Source organism: Myotis myotis, unplaced genomic scaffold, assembly GCF_014108235.1.
Source record: "Myotis myotis isolate mMyoMyo1 unplaced genomic scaffold, mMyoMyo1.p scaffold_m19_p_7, whole genome shotgun sequence".
Taxonomy (NCBI): domain Eukaryota; kingdom Metazoa; phylum Chordata; class Mammalia; order Chiroptera; family Vespertilionidae; genus Myotis; species Myotis myotis.
In genome coordinates, this window is record NW_023416379.1 from 71,319,846 (window position 1) to 71,342,024 (window position 22,179).

General features: G+C 41.6%; 1 protein-coding gene across 3 annotated transcripts; it reads right to left on the bottom strand.

Annotated features, from left to right (window-relative positions):
• Positions 1 to 12,935: 12,935 nt before the first annotated feature.
• PTP4A1 (protein tyrosine phosphatase 4A1) lies at positions 12,936 to 22,062 on the bottom strand. Of its 3 annotated transcripts, none has more exons than XM_036316433.1 (6): positions 21,817 to 22,062; positions 17,881 to 18,422; positions 16,371 to 16,463; positions 15,928 to 16,058; positions 15,059 to 15,133; positions 12,936 to 14,322 (listed from the first exon to the last, which is right to left on the bottom strand). In XM_036316433.1, exons 2-6 carry the CDS (start codon positions 17,983 to 17,985, stop codon positions 14,205 to 14,207), a joined length of 522 nt encoding a protein of 173 aa, XP_036172326.1. In that variant the 5' UTR covers positions 17,986 to 18,422; positions 21,817 to 22,062; the 3' UTR covers positions 12,936 to 14,204. The 3 variants fall into 3 exon arrangements, with proteins under 3 accessions (XP_036172326.1, XP_036172325.1, XP_036172327.1); XM_036316432.1 differs by having other exon boundaries at positions 17,881 to 18,425; XM_036316434.1 differs by lacking the exon at positions 21,817 to 22,062 and adding an exon at positions 19,979 to 20,054 and having other exon boundaries at positions 17,881 to 18,425.
• Between the last annotated feature and the right edge of the window lie 117 nt (positions 22,063 to 22,179).

Here is a 22,179-nt window from a genome sequence, read left to right on the forward strand (position 1 = left end):
ATATAGATAGTATTCCATGGTGTAAATGTACCACAGCTTTTTAATCCATTCATCAAGTTATGGGCACTTGGGCTATTTCCAGATCTTAACTATTGTAAATAGCACTGCCATGAACATAGGGTGCATGTTTTCTTTCTGATTGGCGATTCACGATTCTTAGGACATATTCCTAGAAGTGGGATCACTGGGTCAAATGCCAGTTCCATTTTTAATTTGGGGGGGAAACGCCAGTTCACTTATGTGAATTCTCCATGTACATGTATTAAAACTTGATTTTCTCCTGTTAACCTGTCTCTGTTGATTTGATTATTAGCCCAGGCAGAAGAACTTAGATGGTGGGAGGAAAAGTATTATCTTTTTAGCTCCCACAGGACATCAGTGGGAGTTTACAGACGCTTTATGATGGGCATAGATATCACTGGTGGGATGTGGCACTCAAGACAAAACACATGTGTCCTAGGAAAAAGAATATTTTAGAATATAATAGAAGTAATCCTGTTATTTGCAGATTTTTAATATTTCCTACAACTTTTATAATATCATACTATGTTAGTACAGTTTTGGTAATATTATTATACTTAAAATCCTTTTTATTTCTTGAAAAAAGGTATTTCCAGAAGTCTGTGCAGAACTCACCATGTTATAACCCAGTGATATTTGAATTTGCAAATATAAATGACCATGTATTTGTGTGTGTGTGTATGTGCATGTGTGTATATATATTCACAATATACGGTGTTCTTGAAATGACTCCAAAACCAAAAGGTAAACATCCATGTACCTAGATATTCAATATATTATAGATGAGATTGTTCTATGATATGTACAAGAATAATTCAGGTTCCTAAGGAAAAAAGGATGGTTTTGAAACCCTATTGAATCACTGAAGAAAAACTAAGCTGTATTCTATAAGATTTAAAGGTTAAATATATTTTGAACAATTGTAAAAACAAACAAACAAAAAAACACATTGTGTCTTTCATTTGCCTTATTACTTGCCTATCAATACTTATAAGAGTGAAAATGAAATCCCGTCTAAACAGTATGAAGGTCAACCAAAAAGCAAAGTGCACATTAAAGGGCAGGCTTGGTATGGCAGGTTATATTTTCTTTTTTAAAATTTTTTAATTTTATTGATTTCAGAGAGGAAGGGAAGGAGAGAGAGAAACATTAACGAGAGAGAATCATTGATCAGCTGTCTCCTGCAAGGCCCCAACCAGGGATGGAGCCCACAACCCAGGCATGTGCCCTTGACTGGAACCGAACCCGGGTGCCCTTGACTGGAACCGAACCCGGGACCCTTCAGTCCTCAGGTCAAAGCTCTATCCACTGAGCCAAACCAGCGAGGGCCAGTTTATAAGTTGACCTACAAGTTTAAGGAAATTGGTTTTCATTTATAATAAAGAGGGAAAGGCAAGGTTGTAAGGGATAGTTAACTGATATCATTTCCAAACTTGTCTTTATTACTGATTTTAACCACCAAATTTAGACTTTCGGTAAGGATTACACCTTGTTTGTTTATCCCCTTTCTTGGCTAAGGTTGAGAACATTTCCCAGAATCCCCTTTCCTATGTGGTTCCAGATTAGAATTGGATAAAAGAAGAATTCGTATGAGATTTGTAAAGTATATGAAATTGAAGCCATCTTGCTCAGAAGGTCATTGCTGCCAGACTGGGTGACAGCAGAGGCAGAGATGCCTGGGGATCCTGTTTCCTGGTCTCCATTCTGTCTTGCCTCTCTTGCCACCTGCTGGTCCTGCCAAATAATAGCAGCTCCTGACCTAAAAGCCTGGACACTCCGCTCCAGACCCAGAAATGAGAGCTACACAAAGGCAACTATTTCCCCAGAGGTGACACTTTGAAGAGCCCTCTCTCCTTGAGCACTCCCTATGCAGTCCCACTCTGGGAAGCAGTTTGGCTGGGTTTCTTGGTTTCTCTGCCAGCTCCAAGTTGTCCACTCACACCAGTTCTTCAGGTGGAATGCTTAGTTCTTATTTCTCTGATCCTCTGTCTCCCTTACCAGGCCTTCACTGTCTCCACAATTCTTATATTTACATAAGGTGTAATATTCTTATAACAAATCCCTTATTCTCATTATGTTTACAGTGGCTCTGTTTTCCCACTGAAACACTTGGAATCTTTTGATCTTTCTGCTCTGCCGTCTTTATTGTTTCCGCAATGGCTTTCCTCATGGCTGCAAAATATGTCTCAGGGTAGGGTAGGATAACCATTTGACTACCCTCGTCTCAATATGTCTTAAAAATTTTCATATTGTTGTTTACTTTCAAAATTTAAAACAAGCGATAACTCAGAAAGGAATCATACTTATTTAGAGCATAACATAAAAGCATAAGAAAAATGTGGAAAGAAGTAAAAGAAATAAGATGTTGGAAGGGTTAAGAAAAATACATTACGTTCCTTTCTATTGGGTTTCGGATAGTTCAAATAGGATAATAAGACCACAGGTCTGATTTAAAAAGAACAGGGTACTTTTTAGTTTTGTGTTAGTTGTGGTAGAGTTAAGTGTTCCTGTGCCTTCCACATCATGGAGGAAATTAGTTCTCTCAGGCCCGTGCAAAGCAGTAAGTGAAACAAGTGGCTTCTCTTTAGAATTCCAAAAGCTGAAAATGCTAAGCGAAGTAAGCCAGTCAGAGAAAGATAAGTATCACATGATCTCACTCAAATGTAGAATCTAATGAACAAAATAAAATAGATGCAGAGACATAGAAGCATGCAACAGACTGACGGATTTCAGAGGGAGGATGGGGATAGGGGGCAGGGTGGGGAGAGATTAACCAGGGAATTTATATGCATATATGCATAGCCCTTGGATACAGACAGTAGTGTGGTGAAGGCCTGGGAGGGATGGGTGCAGGGTGGAGGGCGTCAATGGAAAAAAAAGGGGGGGGGGCATCTGTAATACTTTCAACAATAAAGATAAATTTTTAAAAAAGTGAGAGTAACCCTAGTTAGTTTGGCTCAGTGGATAAAGTGCCGGCCTGTGAACTGAAGGGTCCCAGGTTTGATTCCAGTCAAGGGCACATGCTTGGGTTGCAGGCTCGATTCCCAATTGGGGGTGTGCAGGAGGCAGCTAATCAATGTTTCTCTCTCATCAATGTTTCTAACTCTCTATCCCTCTCCCTTCCTCTCTGTAAAAATCAATTTAAAAAAAAAGTGAGAGTAGTGAGAACTTCAGCAAAGTAAGTCACCAAGTAAAGAATTATTTTCTCTTCTGATAAATTTATAAGCAATATTTGTAGCCAATGCATCACAAATGCTTGAAATGGATGACACAACATTTTGTCAACAAAAGAAAAGTTACTCGTACTAGTTTACTTATAGCTAGTCATAAAAGATGAAATTTTCAAAGAAAAAAAAAACAGTCAGAGAAAGAAGCAGCTTTTATTGATTGTACTCTCAGGGCTGTTAGAAATGTCATAATTGCCTTTTTTTAAATCCATCAGGTAGTAGAATTAGTGGGCATAATCATTTTCCATGTAAAAATTGTTGGTAATTTTAGATCCTCCACAGGAACAACTTGATTTGCTCGAAACCAGTCAAGCAACTCAATGCAAGTGTTGTACTTGGAAGATCATCCTATCAAGTTTTTGCTCTTTGAGCTGCAGTTCTGTGATGGGTTTGACACACCAATGAGCCTATCAAAACTGGCAGTATTTATTTGCATGCACAGCATCTGTATCAGGCAGAACTACAGCTATCATTTAATGAATGTCTAAATATTTGCTTTCCTTGGATCTGTTTTTTAATGACATTCATCTGATAGCTACCCATGAAAACTATCTGAATATATTTTTGCAGCAGAGGTATTTAAATATACTTTTTTTTTTCAATCAAAATCTTTAGGGAGAGATTGTATATGTTTAGATATATTTGTTTTGGTTATGCTATACCCAGCAGTTCAAGTTTAAATTTTGATTGGCTAGTTTAAATTTCATGAAAGCAGGGACCATGTGTGTCCTCATCAGTTTGTCTTCAGTGCCAGATACATGGTACATAGTGTTCACTCCATGAACAGCTATGGAATTAATACACATTTGCTGATTCTAGTTGATTGCAATTTTCTTTTTTTTTTTTGAAGGAATTTTAAAAATATATATTTGTATTGATTTCAGAAAGGAAGGGAGAGGGGGAGAGAGAGAGAGAGAAACATCAATGATAAGAGAGAATCACTGATAGGATGCCTTCTGCACACACACCCCCCCCCCCTACTGGGGATCAAGCTGGCAACCCAGGCATGTGCCCTTGACTAGAATCAAACCTGGGACCCTTCAGTCTGCAGGCCAGTGCTCTATCCACTGAGCCAAACCAGCTAGGGCTGATTGCAATTTTCAATAGCTCACTCAGGGCTAGAATTTTGCCTCTCTTCTTGCTCCTAGCCTCACTAATAAGCCAGATTCTCTCTACTACTTTCTACAAAGAAAAAGTCCTTTCCTAGAAGAATATGTATGTATTAAATTGATGAAAAGAATCTAATAATCAAATTTGGCATTTAATACTTTAATAAATTCTAGTGAACATATCAATTAAGCCATATATATAAAATACGAACTAATAAAAATACAACAGACTGTCTTACAGGCCTATTTTGTTAGTATGCTGATTTCCTAATGATTGAATTCAAATTATGGAAATACCCTAATAGAGATTTCCCTGGACTACGTGGTTCCTTGCGAAGGAAATAGGTATTTATATATGTTTAAACTGGAAGCAAGACTAGTTACAGGTTTTATCATGTTACATAGTTTGCGTTATGATGAGTTGTTTCCCTCAGGCTGAATTCTTGGTTGACAAGAAATGGAAGTTGTTGGTGAAGTTCTGTGGGATCATCTTATTAACAGTATTGGTGGACTTGTAGTGTGAGCAAATTTCTAATGAACACAGACAACTGAATGGAATAATTAGTGAGTCACACCTATCCAGGTCCCATTAAATCAAATGGGAGCTGAATGCTGTTGCTTATTTCTTCAGACTAGGACTCTTTTGAGTCCTTATATAAATTAAGCTCTAGGGAAACAAAAGTATAGTATTCTCATTAATGAGCACTCATTTATAAAGTTATTCTATAAGAATTTCTCAATTTACACTAACATGTGTATTACATTCAAACCCAGTTGTAATTTTCTTGCTAATCAATGTAGCCAATAAAACAATGCAAACAGCCCTGGCTGATGTGGTTAGTTGGTTGGAGCATTGTCCTGTACACCAAAAGGGGGCAGGTTCAATTCCTGGTCAGGGCATACCCAGATTTTGCAGGTTTTATCTTGGGTTGGGGCAAGTGCTTGATGTTTCTCTCTCTCTCCCCCTGTCTCATTAATTTAAAAACAACACTGCAAACATATGCAACTGAAATTTAAGTTTTGGGGTTGTATGAAGTCAGTAAAAGAGAACTGCTTAAATCACAACAAAACTATTGTAAGTAATTGATAGAGTTAAAACAATTTCAAAAGGAAAATTTATAAGGATGCCATAGTCTAAGCTTTAAGATAAAATTGTCTTTGGGATATTTACTCAAAAATGACCAACACTGTGATCATAGTGCATAAGTCAAAAATGAAATGGACATATGTTGTTTATCTTACCATTTTGTTGGGAAAACTATACTCCATTACCCCTTCCCTCCATCAACACTTAATTCATTAAATTGAAATGGAATGAATGAACAGTTTCATATTAGTGTAGATTCTTCCATTGTCACCTTTTAGAAAAATGTGTTTGGCTGTCTTTATAAATGGATAATGTCAAATTTTCCCAAAGTGAGTTCTGTAGAATGCTATAGTCCAGGTCATCTGTGAAAAACAAACAAACACAGGGATTCATAGTTGTGTAGGATATTTTCTGTTTCTCTCTCTCGTCTCCCTTCTGCTCTGTGCCCAAAGGGCTGATCTATATATACTACAGCTTCCTTTGCCCTGTGCCTTCCTCTGGGATTGAGGGGGAAAGAAGAGACTAGCAGAACATTAAAGGGGATCGGAAATGAGGGTGGGTATTTATTTCTTGCCTCCCTCCTGCTGGATTAGCACTAGTTCGTTGGCTGTCTTATTGCTAAGGTCACAGCTTCGGTGAGATTGTCCTCTCAATGTCGCTGTTCCTCCATTTCTGTTAACTGCTCCCCCTCTCTTGCACTTAAAAAAAAAAAGTATCGCCCTAACTGGTTTGGCTCAGTGGATAGAGCGTTGGCCTGCGGACTGAAAGGTCCCGGGTTCGATTCCGGCCAAGGGCATGTACCTTGGTTTCGGGCACATCCCCAGCAGGGGGTGTGCAGGAGGCAGCTGATCGATGTTTCTCTCTCATCGATGTTTCTAACTCTCTATCCCTCTCCTTTCCTCTCTGTGAAAAATCAATAAAATATTTAAAAAAAAAAAAAAGTATCTTTTTCATCAGAGAGGAAGGGAGAGGGAGAGAGAGAAACATCAATGATGAGAATCAATGATGGCTGCCTCCTGCACGCCCCCTACTGGGAATCAAGCCCACAACTTAGGCATGTGCCCAAATTGGGAACTGAACCATGACCTTTGCCTCATGGGTCCACACTCAACCACTAAGTCACACCAGCCAGGCCTCCCTTGCATCTTTAGGTCTAGAGATGGTAATAATACTGCATTCTCCCTTGTTGGTTTCCCTCTATTAAATGTTTCTCAGTTCCCACTGTGAGTGTGCCATGTTCCCTTCCAGGATGCTGATTTATACAATGGTTAAATATTATATTACCTTCTTGGAAAGATTAAAAATTCACATTAGCAGTAGAAAAGTATAAAGACTCTAAATAATTTAGCAGTAAATAATGTCTAAGTTTAGCCTAAGTCTAGTGTTTGTCAACCTTAATTATTCATGGCACCATTTTACTAACAATATATCTAAAAACATCCCTGAACACATTAGACTATTATAGTCCTTGCCTTAAAATAAACAAAGCCAAATATAATGGTTTATAGTCTTGATGACTAAGAATAACCATTAGCAATATCTGTAATTGTTCTGTGCTGTGTTCAACATTGATGGCCTGAAGGTCTACTGAGGTATCCAAGCCTAAGGCTGTAAGTCAGCATTGAGTGTCCCAAATGGCTGTGCCTTTTGAATTCGGTTTAGTTATATAATCCAAGTCTCTCAATATCCAGTTGACAAGTATATCTTACCCATATGCTTCTCTCCTCTGTGCTCTGCATCTTATTTACCACCTCTAGTCTGGCAGGACATCAAATTACCAAAACTAGATAAAGTTATATTGAAAATATTAAATATGCTTAAATAAGCACCCATGATTCCCTAATAAGCACACATTAGTGCCTAAACTTCAACCACTGTTGTGGTTGCTTAAAAACTTTGTCCCCTTATGCTTGATATTTCAGTTACATGGGATGATGCTGTGGATACACTCTTTAAGTCCACTTTTAAAATTCAGATGTGGTAGCTATGTGTATTTCTGGCTTATCAGCACATGATAGGATTGCATTTTCTGTGCTGAATGGTTATGTGACTAGTTCTGCCCAATGAGTTGAATAGAAGTGTTATGATTTTTAGTCAAGAACTTAATTGTGAGAAACTCCAAAGCTGCCCCACCCCCACCCCATTTTTTTTGGTCACAACTAGCTCTGTTCCACAGAGTAGATGTTCCATCAGTATGGGTCCCTATAATGTATGTGAAGCTTAAGTGAGAAATAAATCTAAGTTACTTTCAGATTGGGTGTTTCTTAGCCTATTCTGATTTACTTCAAAAAGGTTTTTCTGCAAAAACAGAAAAGGGTTCGATCGAAATGAAAGTGATAACATCACATGGTTTTTATTAACAGTTAAGGAAAATGAGCATGAGTTACAAAAGCAGTTGAACTCATACAAAAGCTTTAACTGGTTTCATAAAAAATGGTCAGGCACGTGTAGTCATAGCTGTGTGTAGTGAATAGTCACACAGTTTTAAACCCCTGAGTTCTACCACTTATTAGCTAGTAATCTACCTGGAGGCTCAAATATTTTATGTATAAAATTAGGGTAATATAGGATTACTAGATAATCCTATATAATAAAAGCCTAATATTCTAAGTGTCCGATTGACTAGTCAGCCGTTCAACCAAACTGTAATATGCTAATGTTATGCTAAGGCCTCTCAACTGCTCGCTATGAAGTGCATTGACCACCAGGGGGCAGATGCCCTAACTGGTAGGTTAGCTTGCTGCTGGGTTCCAGCCGATTGGGACTGAACAAGACACCCTGGAGCCCTCCGGCGGTTCCTCCCCAGCTGGCCAACCTCTCGCGTCTCTCCCCAGCCCAATTATGCACCGGTGAATTATGATCCCTCAGCTGGCCTGCGCCCGCTCACAATCCGGGACCCCTCGGTGGATGTTGGAGAGCTGGTTTCAGCCTGATCCCGCAGGCCAGGCCGAGGGGCCCCACTGGTTCATGAATTTGTGCACTGGGCCTCTAGTCAAATTATAAAAGTCACCTGACAATACTACCCTTAATAAATGGCATTCCTTACTATATTAACTGACTAGTCTGGCAATATATATCAAATTATAGAATTACTATTCATTCTTCCATTCAAAACTTAATGCATACAATTGGCTTACTTCATTGAGGTCAAATATATATTTTCCTGCCTGGCTGGTGTGGCTCAGTGGTTGAGCATCAACCTTAGACCAGGTGGTCACAATTCAATTCCTGGTCAAGGCACATGCCTGCCTGGGTTTTGGGCTCAATCCCCAGTAGGAAGTGTGTAGGAGGCATCCAATCAATGATCCTCATCACTGATGTTTCTCTTTCCCCTTCTCCCTTTCTCTCTGAAATTAATTAAAATTATATATATAATTTATCTAAGTAGAGGCCCAGTGCACGAATTCATGTACCAATAGGGTCCCTCGGCCTGGCCTGCAGGATCGGGCCAAAACTGGCTCTCTGACATCCCCCAAGGGGTCCTGGATTGCGAGAGGGTGCAGGCCAGGCCGAGGGACCCACCTGATGCATGATCTGGGCCAGGGAGGGACACAGGAGGTTGGCCAGCCAAGGAAGGACTGAGGGAGGGCTCCAGGGCATGTTTGGCCCATCTCGTCAGTCCTGATGGGCCCAACCCCAGGAGCAAGCTCACCTACAGGTCAGAGCATCTGCCCCCTGGTGGTAAGTGCACATCATAGCAAGTGGTTGAGCAGCCTTAGCATATCATTAGCATATTATGCTTTGATTGGTTGAATGGCCTACCGGACAACCAGACACTTAGCATATTAGGCTTTTATTATATAGGATACACACACACACACACACACACACACACACACACACATACACACACACACACATTTTAAAAATACATTTTCCTTAGCTTTTCTTCCAATATTCTGCTTAGGTTAGTTACCCCACCATAATAAAGAAACATTGTTAGATCCTTTTAAATCAGTCATTAATTTTCATTCAGATATAAGGAAGCATACACACACCACACACACACACATTTATTCAAGGAATCAGGGAATGTATAGTATAAACATGTATAGCAAACATGACTTTGTGTATTTTTTTCAAAACTAAAAACTTCATTGTCTATATGTAAAGAAATTTTGCTACTTATGCTCCCACTTCACTTTGAAATTACACTGCCGGAAACTTGACTAGAAAACATTCTCTTAATTATGAAAAGGAGTGGGGTACTACTCACTGGTGACCAAAATCTGGAGACCGTCTTTCATATTTAAAATTACATTTAAAACAAAACCCAGAAAATGAGATTCTGTAGCCAACTTTCGGGACCAAAATACCCTTTTGAAGTGGTCTGGCTGGAAGGGGATGTGATCAGATGTGATTGCATGCCCAGGCTGTGTGAAGTTGTGGGAATAAAAAAGCACTTAGGAAAAGCGACTATTGGGGGGAATAAATGAAGGCTGCAGTGTGCTGCAAAATGGCCAATGGCATTTGTAAGTTTTTCTTTGAACGAAGATTGCATTTTTCTTGTTTTGCTTTAGTAATCACATTACTTACATGTCAGCAACATGTCAACTACTCACTATTTATATCATCCTAATGAGGGAAATTGTCCAAAACCAAGTAACCAAATTTTAAAACACCATCTGATAACTTCCTATATACAAGGTCTCAACTCATAGTTCTTTCTTATTAGGTACTAGTGACTGGTGCAAGGATTTGTGCACATTGAAAGGAAATTAATTAGAAGGTGGCCGGCAGGACAGGGCTGGGTGAGAGGGGTCAAACTCACCCTGGAGCCAACCTCCTGCAGTCCCTCCCCGGCGAGCCACACCTGGGGTGGTGGTGTGGCTCAAAGGGCATCTGTGGAGTGAGCAGGGTCCCTCTGGCGGTGGGGTCCTTTGGCCTGGCTTATGGAAATTGGGCCAAAACCGATTATGACATCCCTCGAGGAGTCCAGGAGTGCGAGAGGGCACTCTGCAAAATTGCTGTCCTACAGGGTGTGGAAGGCAAACGCAAGTGTGCAGTAAACCAGATTTGGGGCCAACAATGCCTCAGCAACAACATAACCCACAGCTGAGGTGGAATCATGTGGCCCTGTGAGGAATCGGGGCTCCCTCCTCTCTGGTTTTGGGGTGTGTCACCTGAGAACCTCTGCTGCCAAGTCATTGCAGCTCGGCAGCTCCTGTGTTGAGCGTCTGCCCCCTGTTGGTCATTGTGCATCATAGCAACCAATTGGACACTTAGCATATTAGCCTATATATATACATATATATATATATATATATATATACATATATATATATATATATGAGGCCCGGTGCACAAAAATTTGTGCACTCGGGGGGGGAGGGGAGGGTCCCTCAGCCCGGCCTGTGCCCTCTCGCAGTCTGGGACCCTTCGGGAGATAACGACCTGCTGGCTTAGGCCTGCTCCCAGGTGGCAGAGGGCAGGCCCAATCCCTAGGTGCAGCCCCTGGTCGGGCTCAGAGCAGGGCCGATTGGGGAGTTGGGGCGCCGCCCCGTCATGCACAGAGCAGGGCAGATTGGGAGGTTGTGATGCCACCCCCTGTCACGCACAGAGCAGAGCCCATCAGGGGGTTGGGGCACCACCCTCTATCACCCACAGAGCAGGGCCGATCAAGGGGTTGGGGCGCCGCCACTGTCACACTCAGGGCAGGGCCGATGGGGAGGTTATGGCTCTACCCTGTCACACACAGAGCAGGGCCCGTGGGGGGGGGGGGGGTGGTTTGGGGAGCTCCCCGCTATCAGGCACAGAGCCGGGCTGCTCAGGGGGTTGGGGCCCCGCCCTGTCACACACAGAGCTGCAGGGCAATCAGGGGGTTTGGGCGCTGCCCCGTCACGCTGATCCTGGTGTCGGGAGGCATATTACCCTTTTACTATATAGGGTAGAGGCCTGGTGCATGGGTGGGGCCAGCTGGTTTGCCCTGAGGGTGTCCTGGATCAGGGTGGGGGTCCCCACTGGGGTGCCTGGCCAGTCTGGGTGAGGGGCTGAGGGCTGTATTCAGGCTGGGAGTGACTGAAGTTCCCATCCGCTCCTTTTTTTTCTTTTTTATTCTGGGCCAGCTTTACCTTGAGGCTTGGCTCCAGCTCTTAGGCCTCCGTGGCTGAAAGTAGGTTTCTGGCCTTTGCTTACAATGTTGCGAATCTGCTGGCTGAAGTCCAGCGGTATTTGTTACAATGTTTCTTAAACTGCCCGCTCAGAGACCTGCAGCCGCAGGCGGGGAACGTTGGTTTCCTCAGTCACTGAGGCAAGCAAGCCTCATGTTAGTTTCAAGCTGCCTGGCTGCCGGCCGCCATCTTGGCTGACAATTAATTTGCATATCTCACTGATTAGCCAATGAAAAGGGTTGCGGTCGTACGCCAATTACCATGTTTCTCTTTTATTAGTGTAGATACACACACACACACACACACACACACACACACACACACACACACTAGAGGCCTAATGCACGAAGATTCATGTAAGAATGGGCCTCCGTTCCCCTGGCTGCTAGCACTTTGTTCGCTCTGGCCTGGAGCCGCCTTTCTGCCTTCCCATGCTGCCCAGAGGCCTGGAGCGGCTGGGGCAGTGTTAAACATCTGATTCGTTGCCATGGCGATGACGCAAGCGTCCCGCCCCATGCTGCTCCGAGCCTGCGCATGCAAATTAACCTGCCATCTTTGTTGGGTTAATTTGCATACTCACTCCTGACTGGCGGGCATCATGAAGGTATGGTCAATTTGCATCTTTCTCTTTTATTAGTGTAGATAGACGATAAGAAATCTCCCAGGATATGAGTATTCCTGTAATAAAATAGCCAGGTTAAATAACTTAGCCCCAATCACAAAACAGCAAAGATTTAAAAAACCAAGGATTCCAAGGTCCCCTCTTATCCTTTTACCCTGCTGTAAGTTTCAAGAATGGAGTATGTTAAGTGCTGAACTGTCCTGAACAGATGGAAGCAAATCTTTAAAACACAAATACTGTTTTTCACTCAAATTTCAGTCTTTTATTTGGTTGTAACTGTTTTAAAAAAGACACAGACAAGGACCTTTTAAGATGACCTATGTACGCTTGTTTCAGATTACTGAAAGAAACATTTATCAAGCCCTCTTGTGCCAAACACTTGTTTAAATTAATTAAAAACCTATAGTTATATAATTAATTTATGAGAAAATTGAAGCTCAGAAGTTGACCCTAACCAGTTATTTGGTGGAATTGAACTTCAAATCAAGGACTTCCCCTTCTATATATACTGTTTCTCCTCAGTACAGAATAGTACGTAATGGTTCAAAATTATCTAAATCTCTAAAAAGCAGTTTAAAATGAAAAGCACTTTTAATAAATAATTGTCATGACCCTAAGAAATTGTCTATAAGGAGCTTACTAAAATGACAACTTCATTTAATCATTCATGAAAAAAAAAACTACTTCAAATGGTGCTAGTTACTAAGTGAAACCAATTCAGTCTTAACATGTTCTAAAGTTAATTTTAAGCAAAAACAATGTCAGTGATGATAAATGCATCTCATTTATTTAGATGTTTAAGCTCTCGCACTAAATTTTTACAAGCTGGTGAACACTGACAAATTATTTCTCCCACAGAACTATAACCACACATTCCCAAACAGTATAAATATATGGTTGAACTAACATCAATACATATCACCATTTTATCAATTACATAATAAAACAAATTATCAAGTATCCAAATATTAAGTTACACAGCTCAAAAGGCATATAAAATATTAGATGTCTGCTCAATTCATTAGCAGAAACCCACTTCTTTTTTTTTGCAAGAGGGTTGGAAGGAAAAAAAAAAATCACACTTCAAACAAAAATAAGTTGGTAAACTTCAGAATGTATGAAAAAAATACAAGAATTCAGAATTTTTATGATTAAGAATCATTTTAGCTACAATAAAGCATGTCTACCTTTAAAAAAATATTTACCAAAGAGCATATTCTACATGTTCCACACAAGACAAAGGCAACATTTTACTAAAAATACTTAATAGCCCCCTCTCATTCTTTTCTCAGGCCCTCCCTATAGGTTGCACATTAAGTGCAAACGTTAAAATTAACTGTAAGGCTTTTTGTCTGGAGACATTAAAGACATGTGCTTCTATACAATGCAGATTTTCAAAATGGAGGCTTTCCATAACAGCACAAAATGAGATTTATAAAAAGACATTAAATAAGACTTTGTATAAAAATCAAAAAAGTTGAGCAAACCTGATGTATACTTGTATGAATGTGGGAGATGTAAACATAAAGTGAGCAGGCAAATAACCATATAGACCCTACTTTCTATGTTTGAAATGACTGAAGGGATAAACCACATAAGGTCCAGAGTGTTCATAGTTCCTGGGATTTTAGTTCTGTATGAAACTAAAATATACAAGTATTGTGCTGGGTATTTTGGCACCTAATCTTTCTAAATCTCTTATATTTTAGTGAGATTCTGACATGGGAATAGATTTAAAGACATAACTCAATACTGCATGATTTCAGGAAAAGTAAATTGGTACAAATGATAAGCAGATTTTAAATGCTGAACAGTAAGAATCTTTTGCTGTGTCAAAATAGGTTGATCATAAACCAAACACAGAGGTTGCAATTCCATCAAGCTTGTGGCCTGGTAAAACTGATTTTCAACCCTCTTTTGGAAGCTTCATTAGACTTATTCACCAAGCCAACATGTTGGCTAATACATATGACAAATTAGGTCCTATCTCAAGTTCCACTTTCAAGGCAATGGCATCAGGCACCCGTTTTATTGAATGCAACAGTTGTTTCTATGACCACTGGACTCTTTGAAGCGCAGCCGCATTTTAGGACGATACTTCTCCAAATATAGAAGTTGCTTGCTGTTAAAAGCTCCACGCCGCTTTCTGAAAGGAAAAAACAAAACATGTAAGTAATTAAAGCAAAAGCCCTCCATTAATAAGATTCACTGTGCTATAGGCAGTTATGACCACTCTTTTGGTACCCGGTGGCACGAAATTTGTGCACTGGGGTGTGTATGTGTGTGCATGTGTCCCCCTCAGCCCAGCCTGCACCCTCTCCAATCTGGGACCCGTTGGGGGATGTCCAACTGTCAGTTTAGGCCCAATCCCACCGGGATCGGCAATCAGACATCCCTCTCACAATCCGGGACTGCTGGCTCCCAACCGTTCACCTGCCTGATTGCTCTTAACCCCTTCTGCCTGCCAGCCCGATCACTCCCTAACCACTCCCCTGCCAGCCTGATCAACACCTAACAGCTCCCCTGCTAGCCCGATTGCCCCCAACTGCCCTCCCCTGCAGGCCTGGTCACCCCCAACTGCTCCCCCTTGCTGGCCATCTTGTGACCACACGGGGGTGGCCATCTTGTGGGAGGGTGTGATGGTCAATTTGCTATTACCTCTTTATTATATAGGATTACTACACTGTGACCTAATGCAAAAATATGGATAAGCATACATGTGTAAATGGAATGCAAAAAAGAGAAAAGATCTTTACTTCTAGGTTTTAACACTATCTTAAAAATGGTCAGATCAGCTGCTAGAAAAAAATTTGCTTTCACAGTAATATAAAATTAAACTCACTCCCATACAATGAAAAAGTAAAAAAAAATTTATTACTTACTGTCTTATGAACTGTACTGCATCTTCATATTTCATCCCACCTTCAATTAATGCTAGGGCAACAAGCACTGGAGCTCTGGTAAGGCAAGAATTTTGATAAATCATTTTCACAAAACCAAGCCCTGAATAATTCAATATTCTAAACATTCCCTAATACAATACTATTATTTATTACACTTCCTATATAAGCAATACATGTAGTAAATATTAACTTACGTTAAAAAATTAAGTACCAGTATTTTCATATCAAACCTAGATTTTATCTAGAATCAAAAATAAACTATGCCCTTAATTATTACAAAGCCTAGAAGTTAAAGCTTGTATTATTGGAAAAGAATCTTGAAAATATTTAGGGGAGTGCACAGGTGTTGATAACTGCAGACAATTTTTTTCCTAAATTCCAAGCACTGAAAAATATTTACTACTTAAAAAAAATTTTGTTTTTAAATGTCATTAACTCCTTTCTAAAGATCTTCTAGAAATATGCTTTCTAGGGTAACTAGTTCCTACCGAATCAGATTGCTAGGATCAAGGACCGTATCAAAAGTACACCACATGCAAACTACCTTAGAGAGAATTCACAATCTTTCTTCCCAATAGGCTTAACAATGACTCCAATACCATGGATATAACCTAGCACACATGATTAATTGTATAAGTGATTATGCACATAGAGCCAAGTGTAAATTGTAGCTATAGCATTAGTTAGTTCCAGCTGTACTAAAGTACTACTTTTTAATTTAGTTCAGTAAGTAATTTAACAAAGTAAATTGATTCACAAAGTGATTACTGAGTTTTTATTGGAGTCAGCATCAAGTTTTACTAAAAATAAGACCAATACCATTAACTGGATTTGAGAAATTCTCTTACCTTCCAAGGCCTGCAACACAATGTACAGCAATACAACAACCAGGTTCTTCACGAAACTTAATTTTTACAAGACTTAACCAATCATCAACAATCTGGTTGGACGGTGGTGCACCATCATCGAAAGGCCAATCCTAAGTCAAAAAAAGAAACATTTTAGATTTTTAATATAATACCACTAATAATTCTAAATTTAACTCATTTTCAAATGCATCTTAACATATTTAAACTTGTTTCATGATACTCCAATGTCAATGAAATGTAAATGCCAAATCTTTATAAAAATCTTTTAATGCTTCAAACCCTTGCTTAGCTTCACCTTTATTTTGAAATTAAGATACAGCACAATTTTGTGACAATTCAAAAAATTAAGCTTAAGTCAATGATTTATTTCAATAAACTTTTATAGCACAGTATCATAAAGACAGGAATTATCAAATACTTACAAGAACTTGGATGCCTTCTTTCTCCACCAGAGTAGTGTCATAAGTTGCTTCACATACTCTTACTATTGTGGTAACGCCATACTTCTTAAGTTCCTGGATAAAACACATAAAAAAAATACTCAGTAACCTTTATACCATGTCACTATTGTCACCATTTGCCATTTTGAGTATCTCTCCAATAGGTATTGAAGGTTACCAAAAAATCATGAAATGAATGGCATAACCTATGTAAATTTAATAGGGAAGTGAGATCTTGTTTTAAAAATGACAATACTAAAATAGCATAAAAGGATAAGGGAATGTTAAACATTACATTTTTTAATAAATTAAAAGTTAAAAAAAAAATATTCCCAGCCCTAGCCAGGTTGGCTCAGTTGATATAGTGTCAGCCCAAGGACTGAAGTGTTCCAGGTTCAATGTACCTGGGTTGCAGAGGCTTGATCCCCTGCCCTGGCTGGGTGTGTGGGAGGCAACCAATTGATGCGTCATCTCTCTCACATTGATGTTTCTCTGTCTCTCCCACTCCAGTCCACTCTTTAAAAAAATAAAATAAAATAATCAATGGAAAAATATCCTCTGGTGAAGATTAACTAACAACAAAAAAATCCCAGGCCCTCCATATAGTGAAGTTTTGTTTATAGTTATGGTGACCTACTGGTTAGTTGGAGATGAAGCACTAATGAAAGAGAATTAGAAGTGATTCAGAAATAAAAGTAAACAGAACCAAAGGAATGACTTGACTTAACTCCTTAAATTACATGTGCAGTACAGTATGTAATTTAGAGCCTTAAAAGTACGTATATTCAGAGACTCAAACCTCATATCACTTAATATAGGCTTCAAGAATCATACTGCATTTACTAAAATCTTAACTCTTCTGTCCTTTAAAAAAAATTATATATATATTGCTTGACATCAAGACTATTCTATGATCTGCAAGGCCTATTGTTTCTGAGCATCTGCACATATTTGTAAAATACATATGCGTCCAAATACATCATTCAGCATTACATTCCTTCCTTAAAGTCAAAAGAGGCAGACAGCGAGGCAGTTTTGGTGACAGCAACCACTAGGAAGCAGAATTAGTTAACTGAAAATTGGATTGTATATATCAAATGGGGTCCAAGATATACATTAATTTTGGCTTATGGTATTAGCCATTACACAAAGCTGATATATAAACAATCCATGTAAATGGCAACCCACCTCCTACAAATTTCATATAAACAAGAGCCATACTATTAACACTGTCCACATAAATCTAAAGTAAGCAAACTTCGAGGCATGAAGAACTAGATGTTAACTTATAAATCTAAAGCAACTCAAGTACATGTTTGTGAAATGTGTAACAATTTACCTTTAACTTAAAGACAACACTGATACTTCATTTCTGGGACTTGGAACTGTAGGCATTTATCTCAGAATTTTCCAAAATATTCTGTTATACAAAAAGCTCCACTATCAAACTGTAAACAGTTCAAGAAAATTTATAAAAAGTATCAAACCTTACCTCTATGAATTTGTTTAAGGTCGCATTGGTTGGATTGTGTGTAATAAGAAATCTCATGTTCTTGTATGTGACTTCCACAGGAGCTGGGCGGTTCATTCGAGCCATGATAATTTAGTTAAAAAACACTCAATAAAGTTATGAAAGAATTTAAAAATTGAATACAGAAATGATGCAAAGAAACTGAGTCTACTTCAATATACTCCACTTGAAATTCTCAGTGCTTTGAGTGAAGTTGGGAGTAATGGGAAATGAAATGAACCTCCTAACAAGAAGCAGCAATTCTTCAATCCAGTAATACTGAGGCAATAGAAAGGAAGTGCACTGAGGTTTACCCCATCCAGGTCAGAACTCTTGTAAAATGCTCTGCAGTTTTCAATTCAACACCTCTGTGTCCAGGTTAACCACTCATATGGGGGCTTCTTGGTGGAGTAGTAATGAATTTCTACAGTTCACTTGTCTGCATAGAGGTCGTGCTGTGCCTGGCAATAATCTCCACTGCCCTTCAGAAACTCCATAAATGTGTGACCAAGAACACCACAGAACTGCTGTTTAAAAAAGAAAGGGAGAGAGAAAGAGAAAGTTATTTTCCAATTCAAAAGGAACTTGTTACTCTATTAAAGTACTAAGTACACAATGATCTTTTCAAATTTGGGTCCAAGCTACCTTTTTAACTTCTCCTTGAACTACAAAAATAATACAAGAATTACAGGTTTAATCAATATGCATAAAACAAGCATTCACAAATAAGATTATTTAAGTTGAAATTAGTGATCTAAAACACTCCTCCCTCAAAGAATACCACTACCATATCTGGACAATGTCCCTTTTAATAGTTAGTTGGTAGTTTTACATTGTTACAAAATATATGTACAACTTTCTATACTGATTTTTTCAACTAATAAAGTGTTTTTTACATATAAAGTTTATGAAAACTTTGAAGCTGTTAAGTCTTCCCATAATTTACTTACTTTTCTAAAGACAACCAATATATTGTTGAAAAACAAACAAAAAACTGGTTCTCGAAAATGATTACATATAAATTATGTCATTTGATCCTTAATGACCAATTAATTTATCATTTTCTTTTAAAGATTTTCCTCATTTTAAGTCTCTGGAAGTTAACAAAGTTGTTATGTGAAGTATTATAAAAATGTATGTTTATAAATGAAAACAAAAAAACAATTCCTATTTTCAATAATATTCTTGTATTTTAAGACCAAAATTTCATTCATCCAGCTTAAAACCAAATCTAATTCAAGAGTAGAGAAGTGGTAGGTAGTGAAAATTACTCTGCACTTCTTTCAGAGGTCTCAAAACCAAGGTAACTACTACCACCAATACAAACATATTTTTCCCAAGTTCCCCGTCAAGAACTAAATCAGTTTTCTGTTGCTATAAAACATTAAATGAATACACACAAGTTATTCTCAGAATATGTACACAAAAAGCATCAATGTCAAATGTTATCTCCTCCCAAGTAGTCTTGTTCATAAGCAATTTGCTTACTTAGAAGAAAAGGAATATTATTAGCATGTTAACAAGAGCACAAAGTGCCAGCCAGCCACTGCTCCAAAAAGGTTATATTTATTCTCATGGGTCTATTGCCAAATAAAATAAAATTTTGTAACAAAAGTTTCCATTAATTTTCTACATTTAAATTTAAATATAAGCATTTAAAAGTCTTAAAATTAAACTATGTGCTCCTATTTTCACTTACATCTTTAAATAGACTCCCATGTTAGTCACAGTTTCTAGAAAAACTTAGCTGAAATTTGAATAACCCACACAGAAATCTAGCAGATCACAGAAAATATCCAGTCAGAAACCAAGGTCATTTTTCTGCCAAAACAAAGGTCTTTCTGTAAGATAATTTTTATTATTCCAAATTTGCTCAAATGAGCCCTTGGAGGTTGTTACTTCACTTGCTAGCTGGGTTAAAAAATTAGTGACTCTACTAATTTTTTATCATTAAGGACTCTACTCTTATAGTAACCTGGAAATAATTCCAAGTCTAACCTCACCTCAAATCCTAAATATAACTTTCCTTGAATTAAAAAAAAAACAACACATGTATTCTTGCAACTTTCTGATGACATACCCTAAATTAAAGAAGCCACTTGTAAAGCTGTTAAAGGCAATGAGTCTTCTCAGTATTCTGATTTCCAGGTAATATTCTTTTGCAATTGTAAGCCAATTTGTAAGCAGTTTTATCAGCAAGAGGAGAAAACAATATAGAAGTAATTCACTTAGTGAATTTGTTATTTTTTTTTAGAGTGGAGCCAGCCAGCGGCTGGAGGGGGGTGGGGGGTGGAAAGCACCTACCAGACCAGCAGGCCCCACTGACACCTATCACCTTTCCTTTCTTCCCTAGGCACCCGCAGCCCTCCCCAGAGGAAACGCGTTCTCTAACAGGCAGCTCAGAAGCACCAGCGAATGTCTCCTCTCATTCACGAGTTGCATATAAAACGGGGGAAAGGGCAATTTCAGAAGCTTACGTCAGATCAGATCGCAGAGTCCAGGCAGTTAACCTGTGTGACAGCTTTACTTCGCTGGGGCCTGTCCACCATCTTTAGATAATGCATCTAGAATAAAGCACGTCTGCCATGCGGGAATGATCTAGCTTTCTGGTTTTCCAACTAACTTACTACCATCAAGCAGAAAACTCATATAAAAAAGTTACAGGAAGCACTGCCGCAGGATCTGGGTCCCACGCAGGCCCACTGGTGGCACATAACTGAGTGCGTACCCTCGGCACAAGCGAAAGAGGCTTCCGCGGACCCAAGGCGAACCTGACAACCCGGCTCGGGTTGGCGTCGGCGGCCCGAGCCCACCGGGAGCACCTCACGCCGAGGGATTCCAGGAGCAGCCCTCGGGGAGGGCGCCCGCCAGGGCCACGCCAGGACCGGCAGGGAGCGCGCGCGCCGGGGCCCGGCCGGGGACGCCCCGCCAAGTTTCCCAGGCCATTGCCCGACCTGCCCAGAAGGACAAGACGCAGCTTGCTCCCTCCATTCCGGAGCCCGAAGCGGGCGCAGATCCGGAACAGCTCCAATTGCCAGGTGGAGCTGGGGAGAGCGAGCGAGAGAGAGCGAGCGGGGCGGGGAGTCGGCGCCCTCACCTCGTCGTTCCGCTCCAGGCCCCCGAGGGCCGCCCGGCGCACACGGGGCCCGCCCGCGGTGCCCCCTCTCCGCGCCGCAATCACGGGTTCGCGCGGCGCCCCCAGTCAGGCGCGGACGCCGAGGCCATTTTGTGCGGAGGCGCCGGTCCCGGCCGCGGAGCACGAAGGTGGCTGCACCGGGCTCCTGTCCCGCGCCGGGCCCCCCGGGAGGTCCGGACCGAGGCCGTTGGCAGCCCTGCCTACCCCCACGCCGGGCCGGGTCTGGTGGCGAGCCCGCCGCCGCCGCGCCCTGCCCGTATCCGGCTCCGCAGTGACACGAGCAGCCCGCGCCCCACCCCGGGCCACGTCTCCCGCGCCCCGGGCGGGCCGCGCTCACTCGGCCAAACAAAGGGGCCTCGGGACGCCGCGGGGCCCGGCCCGGGCGCGCCAGGCGACAGGGCCAAGGGCGGAGGCGGCGGTCACAAAGCGGCTTTTGTGGCGCCCCGCCCGGCCCGCGGCGGCGGCGGCCTGAACCGCCCGCGCCCGCCCGCACCCGCCCGCAGCGCAGGCCCGGCCCCACCGAGCGCGCCGCCCCGGGCTCGGAAGGACGAGGAAGCCGGTGCCTTCCGCCGCCAACCGCCCCCCTCCACCGCAGTCCCCGCAGCCGGCCACCACCACCGGCCGGTCGTAGCCCGGCTCCCTCCCACCCGGGACACATGGAAACGGCGGGCCCGGGCGGCGGGGAGCGGACGCCGGGCTCTGAAACAAAGGCGACGGCGGGGCCGGGGGGGAGCCGGTCGTGGCGTCCCGGCCCGAGAGGCGGCGGTGCGACGGATACTCACAGGAATATGTTTACTCATTGAAGATTGTGGCCTAATCATACAGCCGGTCCCGAGGTGGCGGCGACCCAGACGGCGGCGGTGGAGACGGCTGCAGGGCAGGGGGAGGCAGTGGTCGCGGCGGGGCGGCGGCGGCAGTGCAGACGGCGGCGGGGGCACCACGCTACCATGCAGTGAACCGCTCCGGGAGAGCGCGCAGCCGAGCCGGTCCGCAGTCCACGGGGCCAATACGCGCGCCGAGGCTCCCGTGCGTCACAAACCCTCCCTTTTATAGCCGGCGGTGCGGGGCCCGGGCCGCCAATCACGGCCGGGGGCCCGAGCGCGGGGGCGGAGGTCCGCCCCCTGTCGACGTCACGCGCGGTGGCT